Source organism: Protopterus annectens, chromosome 9.part0 (assembly GCF_019279795.1).
Source record: "Protopterus annectens isolate FY-2018-M chromosome 9.part0, PAN1.0, whole genome shotgun sequence".
Classification (NCBI taxonomy): domain Eukaryota; kingdom Metazoa; phylum Chordata; order Ceratodontiformes; family Protopteridae; genus Protopterus; species Protopterus annectens.
Window position 1 is genome coordinate 173685954 of NC_056743.1, and position 22978 is coordinate 173708931.

At 41.7% G+C, this 22978-nt stretch overlaps 1 protein-coding gene across 1 annotated transcript in view; it reads left to right on the forward strand.

The window, feature by feature from the left end:
• Positions 1-22978, forward strand: part of PPFIBP1 (PPFIA binding protein 1) — a 2404664-nt gene that overhangs the window by 206023 nt on the left and 2175663 nt on the right. The window contains exon 2 of the mRNA XM_044082713.1: positions 9942-10024. Coding sequence (XP_043938648.1) covers positions 9961-10024 — 64 coding nt within the window. The 5' untranslated portion in view covers positions 9942-9960. The remainder of the gene's footprint in view (positions 1-9941; positions 10025-22978) is intronic.

Sequence of the window (22978 nt, forward strand, 5' to 3'; positions counted from 1 at the left end):
TGAGTTGTATAATGTCGTAATGTACAAATGACCTGTTTATGTGCACCCACTGATTTGAATTTATGAACTCTCAAGTACAGCTGTCGTATGATTTCAGTATGCAGTGTCTTTTTCGTGTATGGCATGAAGTTACTTGGTAGTACTTCAAATTACCAGTGCTCATTAGACTTTGTCTCACATGCACGGCAACTAATTTATACAACATATCCACTGATGTTCAAACTAGCAAGTATGATAATGCAGCTGTTATTTTCCATTATCAAAAAATACTGGAACTTTCAGCATGGCACAGTTAGGCAGGCGTCAGGAGCAGGTGCTACTTTATTAATGCTTTTGACCGTGTGTAATAGTAACGGATTTTAATGTGGTAAACACAGCTGCGATGCCAGCAGCTAGTAGTATTCAGTAAAGCATATATAGTATCTTCAGACCTTGTGTGGTGAAATGGATGTTGTACCAGCATGGGAATATGGGACATGTTAATGGCTTGGATCGCCACAATAGGAAGTAACTGACTTTTCATTACGGGATTACCATAAGAGGTCTCGCTAAGCTGTCCTTGGCAAAAAAATAGTTACGTTTAGTAAGCTCCTTTTCTTAAGAATACCTCCCCCTTTGCAGCAGTACTTTTTTGTACAAATGGGCATTGGATGTCTTTATACGTACTTGTGTATCCCAGGGCTGAGACTGAAATGGGTCCAATGGGATCAGTTCTCTACCTCGGGCATACCTCTCAGCTGTCCAGATTATCACAGAATGTATAGAGTTTTGACTCATTGTTATGCTCTTTCTAAAAATTGTGTTTTTCTGGTAAGTCAGTGAGAATTGAACAATGACAGGCGTTTCATTTTCAGACTTTATATCCTTCAGAAAATGGACGATAAATCAGATATTATTCTAGCGAATTTCTAAGTTTATAAGGGCAATATTTAAAATGTGTCCCTTTTTTGGGGCCACTGCCCCCTACTATTTTTATCTTTGTACAGATTTCATGTGCTAACAGGTTGAGAGGTATGACTTCGTTAACAAATTCAAAATAAACTTCTTAGCCAAATTCCCAGATATTTGATTTTATTGTCTTTCCACCAGTGCTATTTTACACTTTATTCTTTCTTGATCTCCCAGGTTTAGAACTGTTGTCTGTTTCATCATCATTAATTTTGCATCCTGAATGTCCACAAAATTCTTTAATAAGTGCAGTAGTTCTGGTCTTTGTGTCACTGAACATGATGATCACATCAACACATGAAGAGCTATCTTAGTATACATATTCCCAATATGTACCCCCTTATTCTTAACTGCTTTGTCTTTGCTGTTAAAGGTTCCAAGTGTAACTCGAGTAGGGCAGACAAGGGGGCAGCCCTGCCTAGTTCTCCTAGTAATTTCTCTTGCAGAGCCCATAATCTACCCAGAATCTTAACTTGAGCAGTGCCAGTACCCCCCCCCCAGTGTAACCACTGCAACATCTCCACTACTTCAGATGGTAATCCCTGCTTTCTTAATTGAAATAGAAATCCCCTATTCCACACGGTCTTTGGCTTTCTCTTTATCAAACAGGAGGGTCACTCTCCTATTCATGTGTGTGGCTTGTATAAGTAAAGTCCTTATATTCTCATATATTCTTCTGTAAGCACGCACTGATCTGAGCCAACCAAGTGTTGGTAATAGTCTGTTCAAGCATTTTGCAGTGGTACGCATGAAAGTTTGTCATAATTCAGTATTATTGGCCTGTAAGATGAGTTTCCCATAGAGTTCCCATTTTATTATAGCGGTCATTCTTTGCTTTCTTGATTTGAGACGTTGCTGTTCTGCCAGTCTCATTAAGTAACACTTTCCAAGCTCCATCCAGCTTTTTCTAGCTGTCATATCTCTATTAACAGTCCATCTCTTCCCAGAGTTTTATTCCTCTTCTTTCAATGTATGCTATTTCTAATTCCAATTTGTCATTCTTCATGTCTGCTGTCTCTGCATATACCATTGGTATGTTTATCTCCTGCAGAAATTTCTCTACTTTCTGCTTGTACTCCATTTTCTCTCTGCTGCAAACCATATTGACATTTTCATTTCTTAATATTGTACATCACATCTTCTGTAGTGTAGTTGTCAATTGACCATTGCATACCTCATTCAATTCCTGCCTTTCCTTAAACCTCATTCATCCAAAACGTTATTCTGCATGTATTGTAGTCACAATTCCAAATTCTTTCTATTTTATTTGCCCCTGCCTTTTTCTACAGCTCCCACTTCTAGTTATTTTATCTGTTAGTATATTCACCACTTCTAGTGTGGTTGATTTAGACTTTGATTTCCATTTTCTAGTAATTGCTTTTTCTTGCAGCCATTAAAATTAAACTCTGCAGGGCCTTAACATATTTAGGCAATTCTGATTTCTGTGTCAAGCTCAATTTGCTCACCCTGTATTTCTGAAAGAGTGGTCTGCAGGGAATTTTTCAAGTCTTCCAACTCATTGCACTCTCAAAAAGTATGTTCCCTATTGCATCTTTCTTCCCTGTCACACCTCCAGTCTACGGGAGGACATTTTTTTGCATCTCCCTTGAAGTATAAAAATACCAATGCAAACACTTCCAAGCAAAAATTCTAAATCTTGTAGACGGTGTTGTATATTTGGGAGCCATGTATCTATCCTCCCTTTAATTCTTTTGTGAAGTGCTTATCCAATCTCTCTTCCCAATCCTTTCTGACCTCCTGTGATTCTTGTAACCTTAGGGTATTTTATATGCCCTACTAATTAAACCCTCTTAACAGCAGCTTCTGTTCTAGATTCTACTAAAAAGTCTGCCAGTGCTGATCTTTCACTTATGATTCCCCCTATTCCTTTCACTTTGCCTGTACTTTCAGTCCTTGGCAAGACCATCTGTAGCCTGCAGTCCAGGTGTGTTCTTGGCCTTTTTGCATTCTATTACCTTTCCCCCTCTAATTATTTGCTTCCACTGCCTTGGTTCCTTTGCCAGTTTTCTCCAGTAAATTCCAGTAATCTCTTGCCTATTCTCTGTCTACTAATCGCAGTTATCCCCATCGGCAGACTCTCTCATTTCTCCATTCCTGTGTTGGCTTCATTAGTAGAATACTTATGCTAACGTCCATATGATGCTGCTTTGTATGCCCCATTTTACATCATCGCATTTAAAACCTTTTGTAGGTAAACTCTAATATCCTTCCTTGTACCACCCCTTTTAGCAACTTGATAAAGTTCTCATTCAGCCAGCTCATTGGAAATTTCCAGTGCTCGTTTACCAGTCTTCTTTCTCGTAACTCCTCCTCTAATTGCACGTGAGGCATGAATCTGAGTAAAGAACTGTCTCGAATTGTACCTTCTTGTTCATGCTCAAAGGAAGTGCAGATCTTGTTAATCTTAGACCAGGTTCTTCACTTAATACTGTAGAGCATACAACTGTGTCACTAAACCCATCACTATTTATTGACCAGACATGTAGAAGTCCAGTGGTTACCAGCAAATATGTTGTGCAGTCTTCTACCTTCTTTCTCTCAGCTCCTGCCTATCCAGTATCCTATTTGTCTCCTGCTGCCACCAGCCAACCTTCCTGCTTTTGTTTTATTTTTTAAAAGAATGCCCTTTACCACAGGTATCCTTGCCCACAGGGATACATGCACAACTACCCGTGTTATTTTCCTACCCTTTATTATTTCTATTCAGACTGAGAAATCTCCATATCCACCACTGACTGTGTATTCCATTTTAATCCCCTTTGTTCTGCTAGTTATCAGCATTGCCTTCCTTCCCCCTTGTATGCATCCTTTGCCAAGGCTGAAACTTCTTATCTTTTTATGTTTTTTTTTTGTAATGCAGGTTTCTTGCAACAAAACAATATCTACTTCCTAGCTCCTTTTATATTTCACATTTGCTGACTGTAAAAGTCCAACCTGGGCATGCAGGCCCATTTTCAGCAGAGGCCCGAGAAGAAAAGCTCCAGAAATGCATGAGAATTGCAAACATTTGTTTATTTATTTATTGACATTTGATTACTGGGAAAGTCCACTGGGCCAGAGTAAGCCCATTTTCAGTGGAGCCCGGGGAGAAAAGCTCCAGGTTAAAAACAGAAACGTGCATACAATTTCCAAAAATACTTAGAACTTACAAAAAAATTCCAAAAATGCTCAATTTGAGGAAAGAAAAAAATAACACAAGCAAATATACAGAAATAGTTTTAACAGCAGATTTACACACTGTGAAAGTGCAAACAATAGTATCATGGCACAATGCATTACTGATTATAGGAAACATTATAAACATAAGCTATCTGAAGAGCTTGGCACCCCAACCTCCGCCTCCTCTATTCTTTTTTGACATTTCATCTCAAGTTAACTTTTGGGTGTGTGGAAGGTGCCCTGTAACTTGGAAGCTGGCTGTAATATCTCTGGTAGGATACACCCATATAACTAAAGCTGCCGCCGCAGTGAGCATTCAAACATCTGTTCTGGTAGGTTTTCTTACAAATCTGTACTTATGTAATCCTGAGTATTGACATTTTTGACTGCTTATTCAAATATATACAATGTGGAGCTTTTTTCCTTGGGATTCAGCTGAAAAGGGGCTTTGTCCAGCTGGACATTCCCAGCGAACAGTCTAAAATAAGTACATGTTTTTGTTTAGGACCCAAACATAATCTTAAGAAGTGTTCTATCTGTAAATCTTTTTCTCTAAGACTATTCGAAGCAACTTGCCTTCTCTAAACCCCATATCCTTAGTTGCTGTAACAAGACTTTTTAATCCATGCACCTAAATATTTTGTCTTGTGTACCTATAAGTATCGGTATTGCTGAGTCAGTTAGTGTTTAGGTACATAATTGTGGCTGTAGAATTTCTTTAATCTTTAATTTTTATATCCCCAAGACTTGAAACTGTCTTGTTTGTGACACTGAGCTGTTAATTTTTTGGATTTGTCTAGTACAAAATATCTGCTAATGTGAACCTGTTCTATTAAGTTGTCAAATGTTTGCATCCCCTCAACAAAACCACATTGATCCATGTTAGTTTTCATAATACATTTGCCATACTTTTAGCTAATATAGACACAAGCACTTTATAATCTTTGTTTACAATTGTAGTAGCTCTATATGAAGTTATGTCTGGGTCTTTACCCTCTTTGGATAATATATCCACAACTGCTTTATTTGAAGATGCTGGTGCATCCCTTTCTTTTATAATACTGTTAAAATCTTCCTGATCTTTCACTTTCCTCTGCCTAACATCCAAACTTCACAGGAATGCCATCTTTTCTTGGAGAGTTCCCTGCACGTTGATTTTAGATGTTACTGTTTTTATCTTGCGTAGTTCTATATCCGCTATTAGTTGAGCTTCATCTTCCTCTACCCATGGCATAATCAAGTCTTGCGTAAATATTTCCATTGTCTGTGGGTAGTGTTATGTGCCTTGGTTCCTGTTGACCGGAACACTAAATCTACTTGTACCAGGAGCTTCAAACTCAAGTCGACCATTGCAACACTCTTGGAGCCTGTGGTGCTTACCAGTATAGTTCCGTATCACTTCTTTGGTTCTTCTGAATTTGGCCCTTTATAATCTGGATTCCCTTTATCTTCAGGAGCTTCATAACTTGTCTTTGCTTGCTTGTGCCCTGAACCCCTCCACTTTGAGGCTGTTGGAGGTTCCAGACACCCATCCTGATTCTTCTGATAAATGTTCTTTTGCTTTTTGACTGCAGCTTTGCAACTTCTTAATTGGGGGTGAGGTGGGGGTGGGGGTTAAATAGGTGTAGAGTGCTCACTGGCTTTAAGCAGTCATTTAAGTTTTTATCCTTTTGTTTAGCATACAAGGAGTGACATTGGTTTGCATTATATTGCATTGTATACTATTACACAGTAGTAGAAGAATTTAAAATATATTGCCTGTTGCTGTGAATTTATGGTATCACTGCTTAGTTTGTAATAACTTCAGTTTAGTCACTATCTTGTATATAACTGTTGTCATTTAAGTACTGGTTAAACTGCATAGTAGGAAATGCTTCTAATTTGTCAAATGTTGATATTTTCTTTGTGTGTCCTGTTTCTAAATCTTTTCACTTGACAAAGGAGACCACATTTTTTATTGGAGTACGCATTATGTAAATTACCATGAAAAATACTATTTTGAGAAATGCTGCTGGCAATGCTAGTGGTCAGAAGGTATAGTTTGCACTGTGAGTACTGGCATGATTTGTACCATTTTGAATTGTTATTCTCATGGTTGCTTACTATTAGTAGAAGCCGTATGCTACATAATTTAATAATAAATACTGGGAATCCTTGGAAAAATGTCAGTTTTTATCCTTGCTGAATGTTAGAAATGATTTTTTATTGAATTGTCCAGTTCTGGATAGTACGTTATTGTTAGTGGAACCTTAACTGACTGTCTTGTTACTTTCTTTTTACTGGAATAACTGTCTATCTGGGCATCTGAATAGCTCACTCCAAAAACTTTCAGCTGTTGGGCAAATTAACCTTGGTTAAGAATGGTTTACCTGCATTTTGTAAATGTGTTTTTGTCAATAGATAATGTCCAAGTATTTGACTATGGCAAGACTTTGTAGGCTGTAACAATTTATTCTACTTTGGCTATCTACCTTTATTTGGAAGATTCTTTCACGTGACATTTCATCCCAAAAGGCAATACCAAAAACAGAATAGCTCTTTGAGTTTTATAGATGGAATGAAATGTAGTTCCTGGAAAAGTACATGGAGGGCACCTGTGTTTTGTATCCAAATTGAGGGAAATAACCATATATCAGGATGCTTCTATGACAAAAGAAAGCCACAAACACTGTCTATTGGAATTAGTATCACTTTGTGTTAAACTCATTACTATTTCCCTAGGTGGTCTAAACTGTCCAACTATAAACTGGGAAACCTACACCACTAGTGCACAAGCACCAAGATTCCTGGACTTTGACCAGTTGTTCTAGGGCATTTGTGTTGGTAGTACTCACTGGGGGAGTAACATATTGGATGATGTCCTTACTAATATAGGAGCATCTTGCATATCTTCATCACGTTAGGTCTGACCATAAAGCAGTGTCATTTGAAATAAAACAGAAACCAGAGATCTTTCTCACCCAAGGTACCTTTACAAATTTCTTTGACAAACTATGTATTCCTAAATGATACATTAGCAAGCTTTAATTCTCCAGCAAACCTAGTTCACGCCACTGAATATACGGAAATGTACACCACCACACTATACCAGCATATAGACGGCATAGGTGTAGCTGTAACCCATAGGAAGAAGTGCAGGGCACCCCCCCCCCCCAAAAAAAAAAAAACATGACTAGTGGAGCCATAATATCCTCAAGCTTTATAATAAGTAGAGAGTATTTCCCAGAATGTTAGAGCCCTTGTCACTGAAATAAACAAACAGCTCAGGAACTTAATAAAAATCCACCAAAGTCAAGTTTGAGGCTAAAATTGTTACCCAAGCCACAGACCATCACAAAGGCATTTTTTAGTTATGCTCATAATCTCTTGAGCACAATGCAGCAATGTGCTGAACTGATTGTGAACAATGTTCTCTACATGGAGGCTGAAGATATAGCTAACTAGTGGCCGATTAAATTTGGGTCTCACTTTACCCCTGTGTCACCTCCATGTCACTCCAGGTATACCTGAAAGTAGCTCACCTCCAGCTATCACACAAGACCAAGTCCTAAAAGCGCTATCAAAAGCTAGAAATACTGCATAAGTGGGTCCTGACAAAATCACTGGCTCATCTTAAATAGCATGAAGCATGATTTAGCCACACCCCTAGCACTGTGCAGTCTCAGACTCAATACAGGTTTTGTACCAAGTAAATGGACAACAGCTAAAGTCATTCCCCTGATAAGGGAGGACCTTCCACAGACCCAGGCAGTTACTGACCCATACGTCTGATCAATCTGGTATGCAGAGCAATGGTAAGACTTGGGGAATTTCATTCAGGGCATGGGGAGCCTCCAGACACTGGACCCATCTCAGTTTGGTTTAGTCAAGGATAGGTTACCTTACTCAGCCTGGTTGTTTTTTTTTTTTTTTTTAAAGTTTACTAAAACAATGGATGAAGGCAAAATAGTGCACACAGCATACCTCTACTTGGCCAAAGTCTTTGACACAGCCCCCCCCATCCCCGGCATAGTAGAAAAAAATGAATAAACTTGAAGTAAACCCTTATGTTACCCTCTGAATTGCCAGCTTGGTCAGTGATAGGATGCAGATGATCCAAATAGGGAAGTTAGCTCCACTAAGAGACTAGGCACCAGTGGAGTCCCCCAGGGTTCTGTGCTGGGACCTGTCCTGTTTGTCATCTACTTCTCTGAAGTAAAAGCCAGTGCAAAAGGGCTCTCGTTGACTAAGTTTGCAGATGTCTGCAGGCTAGAAGCAGTCATTGAATCCAATAACTTAGCCATCCCGCATGGTTGGTCTCAAATGGCTGTGAAAATCATGGTCTAAAACTAAATGCTGAAAAATGCATTAATATATGCTGTGGGAAATCTTCTCATTGATAATACGCCCCTAAGATTTGATCCAGTTGTTTGGGATATAGGAATTTGTGGACAGTGACCTACCTTTTCACAAACGTGTTTTTTATTGTTGCAAGAAAGTCCTTTATTGCACAGTTTATAAACAAAGGGATTGTGTCTACATCTAGGGATGTCATTGTCCCCCTTTACTCTGCCCTCATTAGTCCAAGCAGTGCATATAATGCCCGCTTTGGCATGTGTCTGTCAAAAGAGACATGCAACAACTGGAATGCCCACAGATGTACCTTGCTAAAAGGATACGCTGCCTGAATATATCCTACATGGACAGATTCAAAGCCATGTCACTATACTCTGTATCATATAGACTGCTAAGTGTTGACCTGTCTGCCATACAAGGCATCCTCCAACCCACTACTGATGGCTTTACTGCACATCATGGCCTCAAATACTTGGTCTAGGGATCTAAACTGCTTCTGCAACATCAACATAACTGTTTGGAGAGACAGGTATATTTCACCGAAGATCCGATTGTTGTGGAACAAAATTCATCCCTCTCCATTTTCAAGTGCAACTTGGATCTATGGATGGGGAAACGAAAGATTTACCTCCAGGACTGCCCCCTTTACTACTAATGGACAGAGGCAGCACCTAAATGCTTTAGCCTATGCATGGGTCCCATCAAGTTATCTATGGCATGGTCTCAGTTATTTTCTTTAGGTGTAATATGTAATTATCGACCATGGGATGAGAAGGCCAATCTATGATCAAATGGAGTACGTTATTTCAGCTTTAAAAAGAGAAAATGGCTAAGCTTAAAATGGCCTGCAAGGGCAGCTAGCCTAGTACTTGTCTGTGAACATACAAGCTAGTGGTTTGTTTGCACAATTACTTAAAATTTCTTTTATTTACTGTAAAGAAGCTTAACATTTTAATGCCATGTTACTACCCATTACAATTTCTGTAATGGGTTATTTTTTAATTGCATTTTTTTTGTGCAACTTGAGAAAAAGACGTGAAAATTCAGTTCTGATATTGTGCATTCCCCCATCCACAGAGATTCATTTTGAGATAATTGTGTAAGAGGTTAATTATAGAGGCACTTTCAGGCCTTGTCAGGAAGGAATATTGACATTTTTAAAATATGCATATTAAAATGGAACTTCATAGAATTAAAATATGTGTAACAAGCAGCTATTTTTGTTAGGCAGGAAGTTGAAACGCTTCTTGCATTTCTTTTACCATTATTGCTTGTGCTTCGGTATTTTTTTATAAGCCCACATAATGGAATAGTGTTATGGTGTCTTGAGCTGTGTGTTGGAGGTGGTGATGATAGCCATAATCTTGTAACTGTTATGCCTTTCCTGTGTGTTGGAGGTGGTGATGATGGCCATAATCTTGCAACTGTTATGCCTTTCCTCCTAAATGTTAACTAAACAGTTTTCTCCTGTTTTGCAGTAACCCTCAATAGAAGACCATGATGACTGATGCGAGTGACATGTTGGCAGCTGCCTTGGAGCAAATGGATGGCATCATAGCAGGTAAAGCATTTATTGTGTGTGGTTATTTCATATGGGTCACTGTCATACCTTCATATTTCGCTGTACCGATTTTTAGAAGTATTTGCAGAAATCAAGATGTAATATGATGAGGCTAAGATAGCCTAGTTCATCTCAAGTGCATTGTAGAAGCTGTCATCATTTAACACATTTTTCTAAAGAATGTTTTAATTGATGGCTGGCTAAAGTATATGATACCAATGCAATCATAATAGAAGTAATTTAATTGAAGGCAAGATGTTAAACTTTCACGTCTTTCTGTAGACAGCCTGGAATGGAAATGTTTGTTTTTTCTGTACTGCTTCAGTTTTCTGCACTATAAGTGATGCACAGGACTGGTTTGATGTGACTAGGGATTTTTAAGATTTAAGAGGTTTGGTACGAAGAGGTCTGTTTTCATTTTAAAGCAAGATTGATGCGGTCTGGTATTATTTTAGCTTAACATCTGAAAGCGCCCAGAATATTGAGTCCTTTCACTTCACCTATAAATTCTGTCTGGGTCCTGTCCCTGAGAGGTACACAGGTTAGGAGCCTAGTACCCAGGCAAACACTTGTCCAAGGCAGGAACCTCACAAACTTGGAGAGAAGAGACTGACCAAGGTGGGGCTGTGGCACTAGAGAGGCAAGGGGTGGTTCCGAAGGAAGCTACTGTAAAGTAAGGCTAGAGAGATGTGTAAGGAAGGCCTCTACACTCTATGTAAATTAGACTAGCTGTGAGTTATTGAATTTTAGTGAACTATTGAAGCGGTGTCATTTAAGTTTGAAAATTGGTCTGAAAATGTTTTAAAATATTAAACTTTTTATATTGACTCAACAAAGCCACAGTGCTGCAGCGGTAGCATTGTCGCCTGACAGCAAGAGGTTCTCCCATTCAATTCTCGGCTGGACCGCCTTCTGTGTGGAGTCTGCATGTCCTCCCCGCGGTCGAGTGGTGTTCAAAAGACATGCGTGAATGGGTGTGCCTTCGTTGAAGGTTGGGCATCTGGCTGGCACCTCGGCACCAGAAAAATCGACTGCCAGTTATTAGCAGACCGGAGTTCCGCTGTGGTGACCCCTAACCGGTAAAAGCCGAAAGAAAAACAAAATATTGACTCAACACGTTTACTTCTGTAAAAGCTTGATTTAATTTAGAAATGCAATCTTTGTGTTGCCTGAGAATTTTTCTGTTTGACCTAATCCCACCCTTGTTTGGAGGGACATGCTACTTGTGTCACCATGTGCATCCATACTTTCGGCTTACAAGTATGCATTTCCATCAAGTTACTATGAATGCTACCATCATGAGATAGCTTGGCGAGACAAACGTGTCCCCTTGGGTGCACATGTGCAATGCCCTTCCTCCAGAAAAAGGAGGCTGTGTCCTAGATTGCCTTGCCCATCTTGGGGGGTGGAAGGCATGTTCATTCTCCTCCTGCCAGATCCATTAATTGAACTCTGGTTGCCTGACTTCTAGTTAGAGCTATTTTCTCTTGTGCCACCAGATTTGCCTAGACAGGCATGAGTTTTAAAAGCTGTTGGTCACTTTACCTCTGTACTTCTCAAAAATATTTACAAAAAAGTATGTTAAAGTGGATTATATCTTTCAAAACTGTAAAAGCATTTTGCTGTTTTGTGGTGGCTAGTCTGTGTGCTGCAGAGTGCAAACATCATAACTGCTTTAAAAGGTGCATAACATAGTTTATGTGCATTTGAATGCTGTTATGATTGGATCTTGTGCTGCAGCACTATATAACTGGCTTGTATTTCTGCCAATCTGGAACATAATTAGCTTTCTCATGTACGCTAATTATGCTCCAAATTGGCAGAGAGACAAGCTGGAGCATAATTAGCTTGCTTCATGTACTATAGTGGAATATCTATCTGGTTTGAAGATGATTTTCAATAAACTGTGAAATGGGATAGACTCAGACTGTTGGAGCTGTTCTTAACTCTGATTCGGTGATGGAGAGCATAGCACTGGCCCCCTCCTCAAGGCAGGAATACATAGGGTTACAGAGGTTGGTGATGGTGGCTTTGGTGCTTGTGCAAGCGACTACTGTTTTTCCTGGACCTTTTTTCTTTGAGGTTGTGGAGAGGGCTTTTTCTTTACTCAGAGAAGGGACTTATTTGCCCTCTTCAGATCCTACTGTTCCTCCGCTGATTCTGAGCAGTGATCCTGTCATACCTACTCCACCAGGATAGCCACACCATACAAGCCTTCAGCCAGTCCTCATACAAGACTCCCCACCTTCTGATACTTCACCAGATTATTCCACTGATGAGGTCCCTAGGAAGAGAATGTGCAAAAGGAGTCACTTAGATTCCCGTCTGGATCTGCTGCCACTGAAGACACAGACTTTAATGAAGGGGAAGGGTCACTCAGATCTCCACTTGATTTATGTCTTTTTTTGGAGAGATACTAGAACTTAAACAGAGAAGTGTCTGTTCCTCCAGTATCCCTACCTATTAGGAGTCAGTGTTTCTGGAGGCTTTTGGGTCTGGACTGGCTACAGCTTGGGTGGTCCGTTTATTGATGAGTTAATTGATGTTATCTCATGTTGAGCATGGAAGGAACCTGAAACAGAACCTAGCCCTATGACACCCGACAGATTTCTAGTTCCTCATAAAGATAGGGCTAACTGCATCAAGGAATGCCCTATAGATGCCATGGTGGTAGTGGTAGCCACTAAGGGAGAGCTTGCAGAAGAGCTCATCTGTCCCCCCTCTTAATAGAGAGTCAAGGGCATTGTATAGATTTGGCAAGTGCATTTGTACCTCCGTGGTCTTTGTCCTTCAGTTGCTGAACTACTTGACACTTTTCACCAGGCTGAAAAAAGATTTGATCAAGGCACTTTCCAAATCTCTTTAGGGTTCATGTCTTTGGAGGATCAGAAGAAAGCTTCTTTATAACTGGCCATCCTACAGTCCATCTCCGGTGCATCTGTGAGGTTAATCTCTCACTGGCTCAGGGTACCTCTAGGGCTGTGGGTTCAGGTATAGTTGTTAGGAGACATGCCCAGATGCCCTTTTGTGATTGCAGAGCCCTTCAACTCTTCATTTATCAGTGCTTCCTTTGATGAATCATCTTTATTCAGCCCCAAAGTTAAACACTCCAGAGTTGAGCAAGATGGAAAGATCTGTCTGCCAATGGGATTCATTTTTCTACTCCTCAGAGATCCTTCTCCAGGAATCAGTGAGGTACTAGAAAGATGTGGTTCCACAAATCTCGAGCTTTCCAGGAATCACGAGGAAATGGTTCTTCCCAGGGTAGACGGGTGAACTGTAATGGAACACACCGCCCTTGAAGTAGAGGTGGCCCACAGACCAGGGGTTTAGCGATATCTTCTCTGACAGGCCTTACCAGAGCTCCTGAAGGTTTACCTGATTGCTGCACTCTGGGGGCAGTTGGGGGGCACTTATCTCTGCTCCCAGAAGCCTGAGCATCCATCACAAAAGACACTTGGGTGCAAAAGATCATGTCCAGAGGTTATTTCACACCAATTTTTCAAATTCTTCCAATAAAAATGAAAAATATCCCTGATTCTTCTCCCAATCAGAGGGAAGCTGTAGCCTTGGAAATAGAACACCTGCTAGAAAAAAGTCATCCAAAAAGTCCCAGCAGCCCAACAATGATCCAGAACTTACTCTGGATTCTTTTTAGTGCCAAAGACTGGGGACTTGAGACCAGTTCTGGATCTCAGTAGACTCAACCAGTATGTAAAATCAAAGCTCTGGATGGTCACTGTTCAGTCCATTTTACCTCTTCTACGAAAGGATGACTGGGATGTGCTTGATAATTCTTCAAGATGTGTGCTGTCATATCAAAATGAACAGGTGCTCCAGAAGTTACCTGCACTTCCGGCTGGGAGCTGGCCATTACCATTTCACAGCACTGCCCTTTGGTCTCACCCACAGCCAGCCAAGGTGTTCAGATGCATGGCGGTGGTAGTGGCTCTCCTGAGACTGCTGGGATACTGAGGGTTTCCATATCTAGACTGGCTCCTCACTGCCCCATCCAGACATTAATTGATTCAAGTGAGGGATTACTTGCTCCAGTTATGTCATCATTTGGGCAGCACAGTCAATTACACTAAGTCACAGCTTACCTCTTCTCAGACTCTGGAGTTTGTAGGCACCTGTCTAGAAACAGCCAACCAGATAGCTTCACTTCCTGTGATGGGGTTTGTACTCTCAGGTCATGACTGTTTTTTCCCCCTTTCCCATCAGACAGCAAGACTAGTTCCTCCAAGTCTTAGGATCAGTTGCAGCAGCGACAACTCTAGTCCTGTTAGCCAGGTACCATATGCATGTCCTTCAGTGAACTCTCTCATTACAGTGGTCTGTACTTCAATACCTTCTAAGCAATCCAGTCAAGATTTCCAAAGTTTACCAATAATATCTTATTTGGTGGCTTCAGTCAGAAGACATTTCTCAAGGTAATCTGTTTGTGGTTACTGGCTGAGAGAGAACACTCGCCATGGATGCCTCCCAGATGTAGTTGTGGGGGGGGGGGGGTTCTTGGGAAAGGTGTGTAGTCCTTGGAGGAGGCAAATTTGCACATTACTGTCCTGGAGATGAGAACTGTCCTACTAGCATTATAGGCTCTTTAAAATGTTCTAACTTCAGTGATGATTGCAATACATACAGACAACATGGCATAGTCTGGTATGTCAACAAACAGAGGGGTTCCAGATCTTGTGTTGTCAAGAGACGTAACGGTGTAGCAGTGGGCAGTCTTATGGTCACTTTCTTTTGATAATACACATAACATGCTCACAGACAGAAAAAGAAGGTCCATTTTGATGCTTCACGAGTGGTCTGTCAAACAGTGGCGAAAAAGATTTTTCTTAAGTGAGTCAACTTTGCTGCAATCTTTTTCCATCTCCCATCACAAGTGCAGCAGGTTCTTTGCCCTTGTCCATCTGTAGGGGGAGTCCACAACTGGCCCACCAGTCTCCTCTATGCTTAACCCTCATTACCACTAATTCTCAAATTTCTACAGAAAGCATAACAACTGAAGAGAAGTCCTCCTCCTTGCACCCTTTTGCCCTCATCAGGTCTGTTTTCCCTTCCTCTGCCCTCATCTTGTTTATCCTCTCTGGATATGGACACATGTCCAGACCTCCTCTCTCACTAGACAGGGATGCAAAGTCCAGACCTCGACAACCTCAAGTTAACTGCATGGTTTCTCTAATTCTAGTGATTGCTAGATGGCCAAGGTTTCTTCCCTGGTTCGACGGATTCTGTTGTCCTCTCAGAAGCCTTCCAGTAGGAAAATTTACAAGAGTAAATGCAAAAGATTTTCTTTCTGGGCCCATCCAAGAAATTTGAATCCTTACTCTGCCTCAGTCTCGGCAGTTCTTGACTTTTTGGCCTTCATCTTAAACAATAGGGTGAGTTACTCTATTATCAAAGTTCAACTACCCCATTACTATTCTGATCAATTCCAGAATCCTGTGTCCCTTGTCCTTGGAAAAAAGCAGTCATCCTTCCTCTTCACAAAGTTGGCCCTTCAACTAACATCTCCAACTTTCGTCCTGTCGCTATACTCTTCCCCCATCTCTAAAATCCTTGAAAAATGTGTGAAAAAAAAATTCTTAGGCTATCTCCTTAAGAACAAGATCCTCTCCTGAACACAGCATGGCTTCCGACCAGGTGACAGGATATCCACTGCACTGATTTTGTTTCTAGACATAGTCAACAAAGCTAGGGATTCGGGGCACCTTTTCTTAGATCTGTCAAAAGTATTTGACACCATCTCTCATCTCAGCTGTCAAATATAGGATTATCTCCCCAGGCACTCAATTGATTTCAAAGCTCTCTGTCCAACAGAGAGCACACTGTTAAATGGCACGATTCCATTTCCCCTTATCTTTTCAACCCCACAAGCATCCCCGAAAGTTCTATCTTAAGCCCTCTATTTAATATTTTTATTTATAATTTCCACTTGGTATCCCACAGGGCTCCCTTGTCTAGTACACAGACGACTCTGCCGTAGTCTGCTCTGCACCCAGTGCAAAAATACTTCAGCAAAATACCCAGGCAGCTTTTTCCTCTGTGGAGATTGCTTCACATTAATTATCTTTCTCTTAACCCCCAAAAAACTAAACTCATGATTCTCACACCCAAGAGACAATACCTTATAAACAAACTTGACCTCAACATTTACTCACTCAACTCTACAAAAATTGAGTTGGTGGCCCACACCGAATTGCTAGATGTAATAATTGATGAAAACATCAAATCTGATGGCATATTAAAAATAGTACATCTAAGACTCACCAGAAGCTAGGCCTGCTCTGTAGACACAGTAAGTTCCTCTCCCTCCCATCTAAACTAACTCTAGCACAAGCATACCGTTTTCCTTATTTAACATACAGCGCACAATTGTTAACCAATCTGCAGTCTTCCCTGCAATCAAAATTAGAACTATGCTACAAGATTGCTAAATTCGTTATAAACACCTGCCACTCAACTAACCACTGTGCTACACTAAAAAAGTTACATTGGCCCGAACTTCCCCATTACTTGTTATTCCTCCAGCTCACAATTACTCAAACTTATTTATAAACCATAAGACTGCCCTGCACTTAGCTCACTACTCACCCCCTGTAACCCCACTAGGCTGCTGGGATCTGAACAGCAGCAGCTTCAAGTCCATAAACCCAGATCACCAGCAGGACAGTTATCATACTCGTGGACCATAGCCAAAAGTGGAATACCCTGCCTACATCCATCCACCTTCAACATAATCCTAGCAACTTTAAAACTGCTTTTCATAACCACTTCCTCACCAACTGGATATGTAACTGCTCAATTTCCTCCTCTGCCATTACTTAATATGCCCAGTAAACTTGGTCATTCCATCTCTAGTCCCTGCTAATGTATCTTATCTGCTGTCTAATTTCTACTCAAAACTTACTGCTAATTACAATCCTCTCACCTGTCCTAGACCACTAAGCACCTTTTACTTAGCCTTGCTGTAACTTGCATTCTACTTCTACATATTTTTTATAGTACAATTTGTCACTAACGTTCAGCCTGTATTTACTTCATAGTCCATGTATTTCTTGTATTTGTTTAATGCATGATGGATGGTGCTCAAACCAATACTTCATTTTTGTAAATACTAGACCTATTCACTTGTATTTATGATCTTTATGCATCTATTAATTTTTTTTTTTTGTATAATTTTCATGGAACTTTATTTGGGTGAATCTTGTAAAGTGTCATTTTAAATAAATGTGTCTGTTTTATGTATAACTTAGAGCTTTTCTCCCCAGGCCTCCACGGAAAGTGGGCTTTCCTGGTAATCAAATGCCAAGAAATAAAATAAATTAAGCTCGCGACCATTTCATATTTTCACTCAGGAGAGAGTTTAAGATCCTACAGTCCCTTGGGATTTGACTATTATCTTGCAGGCTCTTACCAATCTCCCACTGAGCCTTCTGTTAAAATTGGCCTTAATTTTTTTTTTCCCTGGAGAACAATTTTTCTGGTTGCTGTAACCTCCACTAGATGAATATATGAACTGCAAGCCCTCTCTGCTAGACCTCCATACTTCATCTTTCATAAAGATAAGGTCTCGTTATGCACAAACCCATCCTTTTTATCTGAAGTGGCTTCCGGACTCTATGTAAATCAAGTTATTAATTTACCTATGTTCTTCATTAATTTTTAAAAACGTGACTATATGTTGCATTTCTGAACGTACATTGGCAGCTGAGGTTTTATTTACACAGAGCACAAGATTTCATAACAGATCAGGTAGAACAGTTTCTAAATGGACTGCAGCCAAATGTCTAACTGATTTGTATATCCTTTGTTTACAAAGAAAGAGGTTTAGCTTTGCCTAGGTTCCCAAAACTACACTCCAAGAGATCTGTAGCCACTTTATCATCGTTCTGGTCAAGAGCTTCCATAGATGACATTTTCCCAGCTGCCACTTGGTCCAATCCTCATACCTTTATTGCTCATTACAAATTAGACATAACTAGAACTTGAGCAACATCTGGTTCCTGCTGTATTCCAGAATATCCTTCCATAAGGACTACCAACGATTCATCTAGCTGGGGATTCTCTCCCATCAGTTGAGGAATGAATGAAAATGACAGCATCAGATACAGAAGTTATGCACTCACCATAGCGATGCATCTGTGTTGTCTATTTTCATTCTTCCTCAGCTCCTTATCCTACTACTCCCTTCTATCTGGCCTTTTTTAATTTCTCCAAGTCTTTTGGGTTTCTAACACTATGATGGGAGTGGACCCCATTCCCAAGTATGATTAAAGTTCATGGAATTTTTATTGTTTCAGTCTTTTTTAGCCAGAAGTGCTTTTCACAGCACCCGCAATGTGCCCAGTAATGACTCCTGCAATTTGTACAGGGTTACATATAGCATATCGAAATATGATTGTAGATTCTTTTTTATAAGACCCATTGCTCCTGCTACTATTGGACCTGTCTGGGCATCTTTATTCCACATTGCTGTTGATGTCCTTCAAGAATGCAACTGCAGTCCTGACATATGGGTTGTCCTGCCTCAGGCAGCCCTTCGGTCGGCCAGATTCCAAAGATTCCAAAGTCTGGGTCCGACGTCTGCCGATGTCGCCTCCTCCCCGACGTCAGAGCGGCTGGAGTATAAAGGCATCAGCCGACGTCATCTTCTTCAGTCTTTCTTGCCGCGCAGTGCCCGAAGCAGAAGCAGTTCGCAAGTGCCGGTCGGTCAGCTCCTGTGTTTTCAGTTACCGAAGTCATCTAAAAGCTAAGTACCCCGTTGGGGAACATTTTTTCTTGCCTCAGCCGATGTCAGAACAAATTGAGAAAGTTAATAATTGTTTGTCTTGTGGTAAACAAATACCTCATAAGGACTTCCATTCTTACTGCCTCCCTTGCCTGGGCCCAGACCACAACGTCTCGGCCTGTGCTTGCTTTAATAAGCGCACTCTCAGGCGCCAGGCAGAGTTTGCCGAAAACTTTTTTGGCGAATCCTACGCTTACAACATGCCATCGGAACAACCGACAGCACAAACTACCAAAAAACGAAAGGACCGGGACCGACATCCTCGGCCCATGTCTTCCACCGATATAACACCTAAGCCCTCCGCGAGTGCTTCGGCCCCTTCGGAAGCAGTAATTCAACCGCTCCAGGCCGACGACACTGCGTTAACTCATCCCTCGGTCTCTGAGACTACACCGGTGCTGGTTGCTGATTTTCCTCCGGAAACCGACGTTCTGGATCTACCCGACACCATTCCCGTGGACAAAGTTTTACACCTGCACGTGGGGCAGCTAGGCCTCCTGTATCCATGTCAATCAAGGCCTTTGCACATGCTAAGGCCGCCAGCCAGGCCAAGGCCCATCCTAAACCTACTTCTCAGGCCCCTTCTTCTGACAGACAAATCATGTCTCTGGCTGCAGATCTAATCTCTCTTATCAGGGGGTCTCAGCCTCACCCAGACAGAGGTTCTCAGCCACCTGCAGAAAAAAGGCCTAGAACTGAGCAGGCAGACAACCTCTCTTCAGATGAAGCCTCTGGGGATTCAGAGCATTCAGATACCCAAGAAGAATCCTTCCAGGCCTATGAGGACTCTGATGCTGAGGAATCTATTCCCTCTGCCTCTCCTCCAGAGGATTTTTCCTTCGGTGAAGTCCTCCACTCCATGAGGGAACATTTTAAGTGGCAGGGTCAGGAATTTTCTGATTCTAGGAAAAGGCTACGTACCTTCCTTAAGTTACCCCAGCACAGACCTTTAGCTATCCCTCCAGTTTTGGATGTCCTGGATGATGTTTTCTCTGACTCCAGTGCTTCCCCTGATTCTCTCCCTCCTGCTCCTGTCAAGCCAGACAGATATTACAGGGTCCCTGACACTCACAAGCATCTCTTTAAGGCCCACTCTGTGGATCTAGAAACTATTTCACAGGGCCCCAAAGGAGTGGCTACCTCCTCAGCCAAGAATCCACTGCCAGCTGACAGGGAAGCAAGGTCCCTGGAGAGATGGGGTAAAAAAAGTTTACACCTCTTCCACCCTTGCCATGAGGTTTCTTAACTGCCTTTTTCATATGTTTCAGTACCAGGATTATTTACTGGATGATTTGCAGAAAAAGATAGCCTCTCCTGAGCCTATAGATAGAAAGGCATTGCAGGATTTGGTTCATAACACTCAGCAGGTTAGTAATCATTTTCTACAGTGTGGTTATGATGCATTGGAGGCTTCATGTAGGGCAGCTATGACGGGGGCTGTTATCCGTAGACATGCTTGGTTGAAAACAGCCACTGCCAGATCATGTTAAAGTAAAGCTCCTGGGCGCACCTCTGGATAAACAGAAACTTTTTGGTGCTAATGCTCAGGATGTGTTGAAATCTATTGAGGAAAAGGCAAAATCAGTACAGACAGTAAAGGATTTCCTACAGGTTCAGCCACCAAGGTTCAGCAGGAATTGGCCTTCAAAGAATTGGTCCTTTCCAGACTCTGACAAGTTTCAAAGGGGAAAGAACAGGCGTGCACGAGGTAGAGGGCAATACCGAGGCTCCTACAGGGGACGCCAATGGCAACCACAAAATCAGAGAAGTGGCACAGGTAGTTCACCTGCACCACAGGGACAATCACAATGACTTACCTTTCACTCCGCCTACCAAGGCTCAAAGAGAAGCACCCCTAGGCGGAAAATTATCTCTACTCTCAAAAAACTGGCACATTATAACAAAGGACAATTGGATTCTGGACATAATAGACAGAGGTTACAGGTTCCACTTCCATACCTTACCAACAGGACAAGGCATGCCAAACCTGCCACAAAATCAAAGGGCAGAGGCACTCATAGAAGTCTCAAAGCTGTTACAAATGAAAGCAATAGAGAAGGTTCCTCCTCAGGAGCAAGGCCAGGGATTTTATTCAAGACTGTTCCTTGTTCCAAGAAAAGAAAAACAGTGGAGGCCTATATTGGACTTGTCCGTTCTAAATACTTTTCTCATGGTGCCAAAATTCAAGATGCTGACGTTACAGCAACTTCTTCCCATGCTGGGCAAGGGGTCTTTGCTGGTTACTCTGGACCTCAAGGAGGCATACCTGCATGTCCCTATCAGACACAGTTGCAGATGATACCTCAGATTTCTTGCAGGAACAGAGCACTATCAATTCTCAGCATTGCCGTTTGGCTTATCTACTGCGCCCAGAGTATTCACGAAATGCCTGGCATCAGTAGTGGCACATTGCAGACTCCAGGGGATTCAAATATACCCTTACCTGGACGACTGCCTAATGCAAGCAAACAGTCCTTGATAGAACACTTGGATTACGTCATTCAATTGCTGCAGGCTTTGGGATACACAGTCTACACTCAAAAATCAAGACTACTGCCATCCCAAGAGATTATTTTTCTAGGCGCAAAACTGGACACACAGCTACAAATGGCTTTCCTCTTGGAGGAAAAACAAGAGCATTTAACAGCTTACTTCAAAGGCCTAGCAAAATTAACCCACCTGACCACAAGGAATACTCTGCAGGCCCTGGGGTTCATGGCATCTTGCATTCTTCTAATTCCTCTGGCAAGACTACACATGAGAAAGCTACAGTGGTACCTAAAAAAGCTTGTGGTCACAACACAGCCACAACCTAGAAGACATAATACCACTCATACCATGCCTGCAAAGGGAATTTTTGTGGTGGGCTCAAGCAAGTCACTTAAACAAAGGCATGCTTTTCAACAAACCTCCAAGTCAAACTATTACAACAGACGCCTCAGACCATGGATGGGGGGCGCACATGGACGGCAGATGCATTCAAGGGCAATGGACTCCCATGGAGATGCATCAGCACATAAATCAAAAAGAAATGTTGGCAGTGATACATGCAATAGAAGCCTTTGAGAAATCTCTTCACCAAGGTCATCTGCTAATAAGGACAGACAACACCACTGTCATGTGGTACATAAACAAACAAGGGGGCACTCATTCCTACCCCCTCTGCAGACTAACAATGATTCTTTGGGAAAAGTCCCTGAAACTGAACATCTACTTGCAATCCCAGTTTGTTCCGGGCAAGGACAATGTTCTGGCAGACAGGTTGAGCAGAAATTTCTTGGATCCACACGAATGGATGCTACACCCACGCATTTTCTCACAAATAGCATCTGCATTGGGAAGACCAGACATAGACCTCTTTGCATCTCATCTCAATCATCACCTGGAAAGGTTCTGCACAAGGATACACAATCCTCTAGCTTGGAGAACGGATGCTCTTTCCTTCAGCTGGAATGCTCTAACAATTTATGCATTCCCTCCTCTACCTTTGCTCACCAAGGTGTTACTGAAGATCAAGGCAGAACAACCAAGAGGAATCTAGATAGCTCCAGACTGGCCAAGGCAACACTGGTATCCACTACTACTGAGCATAACTCACACCAAACCGTGGCCCTTGCCTCAATGGCCTTTGCTCCTGACTCAACACAGTTACAAGACTGTTCATCAGAACCTGCAAACCTTAAAGCTGACAGCTTGGAGAGTTCCATGACTCAGACCCATGACTCTCTCCGAAAAAGTTCAGGAAATTTTGCTGGAGGCATGCAGACCTTCCACCAGAAAAACCTATTCGGCCAAATGGAAGAGATTCACCATCTGGAATGTCAACAAGGGCCAGGATGCATCACTGATGAACATACCTCAGATATTAGAATACTTGGCAGAAATGTTTCACAGTGGCCTCTCATACTCTTCCATCAAAATCCACGCTTCAGCTATCTCAGCACATTACAACTGTGATCCACGTGTGTTTTCGCATCCCTTGCTAAGACAGCTTCTAAGAGGCATAAAGAACATCAAACCTCCAAAGAAGCTACCAATTCCTGCATGGGGCCTCAATTACATCTTGGAAAATTAACTCTTCCTCCTTTTGAACCAGCAGCATCTTCAGAAATGCTATTTCTCTCTTGGAAAACGGTTTTCCTGTTTGCAGTCAC